The 8,828-nt window shown below is 36.8% G+C and overlaps 1 protein-coding gene across 1 annotated transcript in view; it reads right to left on the bottom strand.

Annotated features, from left to right (window-relative positions):
* LOC107707177 (beta-1-syntrophin-like) overlaps positions 1 to 8,828 on the bottom strand; it is a 35,948-nt gene that overhangs the window by 19,756 nt on the left and 7,364 nt on the right. The window contains exon 2 of the mRNA XM_016511110.1: positions 3,435 to 3,651. Coding sequence (XP_016366596.1) covers positions 3,435 to 3,651 — 217 coding nt within the window. The remainder of the gene's footprint in view (positions 1 to 3,434; positions 3,652 to 8,828) is intronic.

Raw genomic sequence — 8,828 nt, forward strand, 5'->3', positions numbered from 1 at the left:
ATCGCTCTCGCGGATGTCAAACACTGATCGATCTGCGCCTCACTGACGTTGATGAGATTAACCCCTTAGGTATCGAAATTTGGTACCGAACGACGAGACGTTTTTCGATACTCGATGGTATCGAGGCAATTCGGTCGGTGCCTAAAAGTATCGAACTCGATACCCAGCCCTAGAGTTTACCGACTTTGAATATCACATTTACAGTGTTGAACTTGATAAAACTTAATCAATCTATCTATATCCATCCATCCATCCATCCATCCATGATTTAATTGTACTGAGATGACTCCCGGAATATTTTAAATCAGTTAAAAAAACAAAAACAAATGAATGAAATATTATTATTTTTTTAATTACATGAAAAAGTAAGCCATGACCCCCTTTATGCCATTTTTATTTAATTGGCTGGTGAATGAATGAATGTGAGTTCTAAAGATTTTTTATTATTATTATTATTTAAAAAAGCCAAACCTTTTGTATTATTATTATTATTATTATTTTCTTGTATGAATGGGATGTTCATCGTACGAACACTTATGTTGGAGCATGTGTGACAACCACATGCCAAGGTTCCAACAAAAATGAATTCACTTCTAATGAAACATTTTGTGCAAATGCTCTTCTATTTACCACCAACCTGCCAATTAATGGGGTCAAAGAGGACAAAACAAAGAAGATGAACTAAATTTAGATGGTCTCCAAACACACTGTGTCAAACCAAACAAGAGCAGGAGTTGCACAGGACAGATGGAGAGGTCACTGACACATCTGTCGTGGAGGAACATCTCCATACCCCAAACCACCAGCTACTCTCACTTCCACCAAAAACAACTCCAGTTAAAGTTCCACTCTGGACCATCAGAACACCGAACAGTCCAAAGAAATGACAACAGCGGAACAGGGCACAATCTATTTTTATACCACATGGATTTTGTTTAGGAATTTGACATGAATCCTCTCACAGTGTGGCACTTGAGGTAAGCCGTGAATGTCTGCAGTGTTGATAGAGCTCTGCATGAACTACAAAGTGATGGATGGGCTAGAAGACATGGGACACAATGGTGTAAATTGGAAACAGAGCCGGAGGGTGAGAAGTGACGACCTGGCAGCCGGTCTGCAGAGAGCTCCTGACTGACAGCACATGGCAGGAGTGGAACAGTCTTTCGTCTGTCTGTCTACCTGTCAATTTATCTCACCATACGTCTCCCAGCTTATATACCTATGCCAGATATTTAAGCAACGTCTTATGAGCAAGAGTGCTGTTGTACTGAATACTAACACGGCTGTGATTCCTCCGAAGGCAATCAGCACAGTAATATTGCCTTATATCTTCATAAAATTATTATAAGTATCAGCAGTCTTGGAATCAGAGAAGAATATTGTTGTATAAGGTACAATATAGCAACACATAGCAAAACAGCTAAAGTTGCTGCTCTGTGAAAATTTCACATTCGAGTTTCAAATAAGGACAAAAAATATTCTCAACTAGATTTTGGATCAGGTTCATTTTTTTTATACTAATCTAAAACAAAGAGATAAAAATGGATGCAGAAAGTTATTAGGATTCAGTATGTTTAAAATTCCAGCAGCACACAGACACAAAGCCTTACTGTGTTTTATAAGGGATGTGACATTTTCCGCCTGTCATTACTGTCAAGCAGTTCAGCGCTGGCACATCATCTTTTAACACACTTCCTGTGTAATGTTATGGTTAATCTCACAAACCACAGCGTTCGTTTCTCTGAAGACAAAAGTATAATATAGTGCAAAAAATAACATGAGGCTTGAGCACAAAACAGTGGTTGTGATAACTTTTACCACTCAAGCAAAAACACTTTCAGCAATACAGAATAAAACACATCTGAGACTGATATTTTATTTAAAATATTTGCATACTCCAGGCATGAAAGAGAAATTCTTTCTTAGATGTTTGCTCAAGTATTAAGTTATTTTATATATTTTATATATCAAGATGATGTTATTTTGAAAATGGTGACCAAGGTTATTATGCTTTTGAAACACGTATTATGAATAATGGTATTTTGTTGATATAAACTCAGAAAACATTGAACATGTTAACTATATTGCATTGATATACAACAAACCAGATAATTACATTTGTATTTATATAGTATATACACATACATACACTACCCTTTCGAAAGTTTAGGGTTGGTATCATTTTTAATGTTTTTGAGTCTCTTATCCTCACAAAGGCTGCATTTATTTGATCGAAAATACAGTAAAAAGAGTAATACTGTGAAATATTATTACAATTTCAAATAACTGGTTTCAATTTTAATAAATTTCTAAAATGTAATTTATTCCAGTGATGACAAGGCTGAATTTTCAGTATCATGACTCTTCAGTCTTCAATGTCACACGATCCTTCAGAAATCATTCTAACATGCTGACTTGCTGCTCAAGAAACATTTCTTATTATTATCAATTATTTTATTTGAAATATAAATCTTTTGTAACATTATAAATGTCTTTGCTGTCACTTTTGGTCAATTTAATGCATCCTTGCTGAATTAAAAAAAAAAGAAAAATCTTACTGACAGCAAACTTTAAATTATCTGTGATATCAGTAGTGTGACTAAGATGACTTATATAAGACAATTAAGCAATAAATGCAACCATGTAAATGTTCCAGTCTATCTTATGGACACTGGTAACCAGAATATGTACTGTCACCTTTTTGCACCGAGCACCTTTTGGCCTCTTAAGAAATATTTTATTCGTATTTCTTTTTATTCGTATTACTATTCGTTGGACATGGTGCGTGAGCTCTCTTTTTCCCTTTTATTCCATAGTAGCTCAGAACAGCCATGTCACAGGTTTAATGTTCGGCTTCATATTTTGCATTTCATTTGGAGTGATTTTTGGCCATGTTTTTTGGAAAGTGCCCAGCTCAAGCACTCTGCCAACATATGAAAACTTTGAAGTCATTGTTGACAGGACTTTGATGTTGTCCTTCATCACTTTTGAAGATATGAAGGTTCGTCCACTGACAAGCAGAGGACTCTTTAGACATCAAACATGACTGAGTGAGCGACCAGCATAAAGCATTTGTTGTGTGGAGTGCATTACAAGGGTTGTCACATTCACCCGCTGAATAATGAGACCCCTTACTGCATTACAAAGAGATTGTCTAAAACACTTCCAATCACCTTCTTTTATTAGGACTAGGATCTTAACAAGTACTACTCAAGCAAAAATACACAGGCCTAATATTAGTTAATTCTCCAAAGTACACATACCTTTAATTTTTTCAATAAATACTGAAATCATTTGAAAATGAAATCAGAATTTGAATACTGCTTGTGGTAATATTTATTAAAACATTCTTTAATGTTTTAAACGTATTGGACTTTGCTGCAAGTTTTGCAAACTTCCTGTGGTCAATATATTGAATGCATGAGAAGCAGTACCTGTTTTCTGGGTCAGGGACGGTCATACTGTGGGTGATGTAGCACATTTTGAGGGGGATGTATCTGCGGTCGCCCTGTAAGGACAGCGAGGGTGGGCTGGGGATATCGAAGTGAGGACTGCCGAGACGAGGGGACTCAGGAGGCGGCGTCTCCCAGCCAATCTCAGACACCGGTGACCCTTTTTGCACATATGGCGTGGCTTCCCGCATGTACTTTACTGGAATGAAAAAAGAAAGGGGTCAGTGAAAGGTCGCAACATTATCACGAGTATCTGTGAACTGTTCCCACATTCTCTTCATCTAATGTTCCTTGATGAAAAAACAGTATCAGTAGTCCCACATACTCAAAGATAACAAAACATACAGCTCTGTGAGTTAATTTTCCATCACACGTGTGCGCTGGGCCTCAGCCAGTCAGAAATGAAAGCAGGAAACCCCTACGCAAACCACTTCACTCCCACAGCTGTCCTGAGTGAAGAAATCAATTCACCGCACATTTGCATAGTATCCTATTGCATTGCTAGACGATTACTGCTGGTTTTGACAGGCCAGTGAACTCGAGGCCAAAGCATCTGCACATGAACGTGTTGATAAGATGCAATAAAGGGATTACAACCGCCATGCTTCTCAGGTGAACATCATGCTGAGGGCCAATTATTCCCATACAACATGACAGCTTAATCTTTTCAGGAAGGTGTTGACCAAGTCTAGAGGCATTTCACAATTACCCATCAAGAAGACATATTAAAATGGGCTGTTTGGCTATATGGCATGCCATCAGTTTGGTTAAAACAATCATTTTGAATGCCTGGGGGTAACATACCAGTTGCATATTACATAAATGCTTCTTGAACATCATATGCTGCAGTATGCTAAGTAAACAATTCCTAACTGCAGGACCAAGTAATAAAAGATCAACAGAATGATTTATAATTATATATATATATATATATATAAATAATCAAATAATAAATATTAAATAGCAAAAACACCGCAAGTCATTGGTTTGTACTGTTTATAGGCATTTCCCAACTCGGTAACAGGGTTGCAAAACACTGCAAACCTAATATAACACAAATAGAAAACAACATATTCACATATATTTAGTTTGTACCTTCTCGTGTTATCATTTTGCTGGTCATTTGTTAAAAACATAGTTTTGAGTTTAAGTTTCTGAACCTACTTTGTCTCCTATTTTCGGAAAGTTTTAATGTCTGCGTTCAATCACTCATGTAAATGGTTTCTCTTTGTCTAAAAATGTATCCTAAATTAAGGATAAGAAGTTTGTGCTATTGCTCACGTAACAAAAAGATGGTGAGGAGGAGACAATGACATGCATTTTCTGTCTGCTTCTAACTACACTCATAAAGTAGTCTGTGTTATCATCATGACCTTCAGTTTACATGTTACCGCATTAAACACAACTTACAAAGCTACCAGGTCACTAAAGTTAAATGTCTAAATGATAATCCCTGTCTTTACATCTTCGCACTGATAAGAGTAACAAAGACTAAGAACAAAACAAAGCAAGACAACAACATAATCCATATCCTTCATCTGAATGAGGAAGTGATTCAGAATGCCACTTCCAAAGTGTACTTCAGGGTCAAGGATTCTTCAGTCAGCTCTTGCATAAAACATTACTACTCAGAACTTTAGAGTCCACCACACAGCAGGTGGAACTCTATTCACAGGCGTAAGAGCTCCTGTGGTCCTTTATCCTCAAGGACAAGCTAAGACACTGGCTACAAACACTAGGCTCTGAAAGGATTTTCTATGTTCTACAAAGGCAACGGGTAACTTTGTGGTAAAACAGTTAGTTATAACTTTGTTTAAAATTTAATCATCTTACTTCAGCGTCACACAACAGATGTGTTACGCACATCTCCTATACATTCCATTACAAAAATAACTTTCTAAAAAAAAAAGACCTAAAAAGGTTTCCTAATGTTGCTGACTTTCTTTCAGGGAGTAATAGGTTAGTCCCAAGCAAAATGTACAATTATTATGAAAATTAGCAATGAGAAATGGTGAGTTTATGGTCGACTGCTTTCATCATACGCTATTAAATCCGTGTTTTATTAGAGAACAGTCCATGAGAGATCCATTTTTCTTGAACACATGGGAGTGGACCTTAATTGCTCTCATTATGATGTGCACTCAAGGGAGAATGTTAAGTGCAACAGCTGAGAGCACCAGTCACAATGAGAGTTTAAGTAGGAACCTCAGTTGCATGACCGCAATAAGCACCACTGAAATTCCAGAAATCTGTCCATAAATTTAAATGTGGCATTTATGCACTTCACTCACTCACTTTCAAAACCTGGTAAATGTAGTTATGACACTGTGGAAAGGAAGCATATATCAGTAGTATTCATTAGGGCTTGGTGATGTTTTCATGCCCCAATTTTTTTGTCGTTTAACAATATTTAACTATATTCAATATATCCACTACTGTTCAAAAGTTTGTGGTCGGTAAGGTTTCTGTTTTTGAAAGAAGTATTTTGCCCACAAAGGATGCATTATTTGAGCAAAAACAGCAACATTGTGAAATATAATTCTAATTTAAAATAACTGTTTTCTATTTGAAAATATAGAATATCTTAAAATGTCATTTGTAAATGTAAAATAAAATGTAATTTATTCCCATGATAGAAAAACTGAATTTTCAGCAGACATTATTCCAGTCTTCAATGTCACATGATCCATCAGAAATCATATTAATATGCTGATTCAGTGACCAAAAAATTTTATAAATAAAATGACTTAAAATAAAATAATATATATAAATAAAAATAATAGTAACTGACTTGTTTATTACACCGAATCTGTGCCAAATTCGCAGACCATAATTATTTCCGCATCACTTGGCTATTGAGTGTAGTTTGGGCTCCTAATCAATGCATCCTAAATGTTGTCATGTGTCATACACACATCCAGTTTGTTTTTCTTCATTAATAGTAACACATAGGAGGTGTTGAATTTTACCTTTAGCTCCTTGCATTCTTTCTTATCATGTCAACAGGTTAAGTAAAAATATGAATATGCAATATAGCGCATAAATTGAGCAAAATGCTCCTATTTATAGTTGTTTTTCTAGCTGACAGATGAGCTTATGGACGCCGAATGGTTATCCTGAGGTAAACGCATAGACTGTATAAAAACATGGACGTAGTGTCCGTGATGTCACCCGTAGGTTTCTGAAGACCGTTTTTGAAGCTTAAAGTGGGCGGAGCGGGCCGTCGCCATCTTGGCAGCGCGTCACCATGCGTCACTACCAGATAATCGAAAATGGGCAAAGGGGCGGGAGCTGGTTGCTGAAACCACACCCACCTAGCTCAACGGTGGTGACAGCAGCGGCAATCCATCTGTCACTCAAGTGGCCACGCCCTTAATTATGCAGAACTTTAAGGCTTAATATCATTTAAATGGATGAGTTATAAAAAAATTCACCCCCCTCACAGTTGTCATGAAGGTCAAAATTAACTATATAGACCAAAACCACTTTTTGCACCAGGCTGTAAACAATTTTTTTTCTGCTGTAAAGTTGGGCATTTTAACATGAGGGAGTCTATGGGACTGACTCCCTTTTGGAGCCAGCCTCTAGCAGCCAGTCGATGAACTGCAATTTTAGTCACTTCCGTGTTGGTTTCACAAGGGAGACCGGAAGGTTGCCGCTTGGGTAAATGATTAAGTGGCATTGTTTACAAGCTTTACACGTTTCCTGCAGTCTAAAACACTGAATGAGCGATTACAGAGACATTTCAGTAAGATGTACTGTGTCTTATATACCATTTGATGTCCATTCATGTTTATTTCGTACTATAGTAGTAAAGAGAAAGATATGATGGGTTCACGTGCCACTTGAACTGAGGCGCTAAAGCAATCGCTCTGCCGAATTAAAGAGCACCAAAATAGTATTTATTGTTTGAATTTCGTTATGAATTTGGCAGAATTTTCAAGTCGATACTTTGTTTATTAAAATGTAACAAAGCTTATTGCGATTATTGGACAGCAAGTGCGCTACAAGTAATATGAAGTTCACGCATTAACAGAACACAGCATATAAAGATCTTCATAACAAGAAGCCATATCAGTATCGATTATAAACGAGAACTGTTAACGATATTGCTAATGTCCACACAGCTGACAGCTTTACCTGTTGTAATTTGTTCAAGTTGCGCACGAATTAGAGACTGTTTTTCTGCACGCACTTCGCACGTCTCCGTTCTCTCCTGCCGCCACAACTGGAGCTGCTTTCAGTGGCGGCAGAGATGAGGACTGTTTGAAAGTCTTTTTTTCCACTAAAACTTTGATGCACATCGTCTCAGTTTATTACGTCAACATAACAAAAGATGTGATCGCAAAAAATCTGAAAAAAAGTCATGCACATTTTTAAATCATAACATGTAAATTTATCTAGTCGCCAGTGGCGACCTCAATAAAAACTTAACTCGCAAATCAATATTTTTGGTCACAAATGTGACCATTTTAGTCGCAGTCTGGAGCCCTGGGTAGTGTATTTCAATATGTAATCGGGAGTTTCAACCAAACAGCCACTGTATAACCATTAAACCTATTTAAACTATTAAGCCATTTAACTTTAGAATTATATTTTATTGTAATATGCACCAGCATACCAATTAACAGGAATATTAACTACATATATATATATATATATATATATAGTGCTGCTTGAAAGTTTGTGCTTTAGAATTTTCTATATTTCTGCATAAATATGACTCAAAACGTAATCAAAATTTCATACAAGTCCTGAAAGTAGACAAAGAGAACCCAAACAAACAAATGAGACAAAAAATATTTTCTTTGCCATTTATTTATTGAGAAAAATGATCCAATGTTACATATCTGTGAGTGGCAAAAGTATGTGAATCTTTGCTGTCAGTATCTGGTGTGACCCTGTTTTGCAACAATAACTGCAGGTAATGTTTCTTGTAAGTGCTGATCAGTCTTGCACAACATCTTGAAGGAGTTTTAGCCCATTCTTCAGTACAGAACAGCTTCAGCTCTGTGATGTTGGTGGGTTTCCTCCTATGAACTACTTGCATCAGTTCCTTCCACAAAATGTCAATTGGATTAAGGTCCGGACTTTGACTTGACCATTACGAAACATTTGCTTTGTTCTTCTTTAACCTTTCTTTGGTAGAACAACTTGTGTGTTTGAGGTCGTTGTCTTGCTGCATGACCCACTTTCTCTTGAGAATTAATTCACTGACAGATGCCCAGACATAATTATAATTCATTGTTCCATCAATGATGGCAAGCTGTCCTGGTCCAGATGCAGCAAAACAGGCCCAAACCATGATACCAGCACCACCGTGTTTCACAGATGGGATAAGGTTCTTATGCTGGAATGCAGTGTGTTCTTTTCTTC

Source organism: Sinocyclocheilus rhinocerous, unplaced genomic scaffold, assembly GCF_001515625.1.
Source record: "Sinocyclocheilus rhinocerous isolate Xijiao unplaced genomic scaffold, SAMN03320098_v1.1 scaffold1046, whole genome shotgun sequence".
NCBI classification, from domain to species: domain Eukaryota; kingdom Metazoa; phylum Chordata; class Actinopteri; order Cypriniformes; family Cyprinidae; genus Sinocyclocheilus; species Sinocyclocheilus rhinocerous.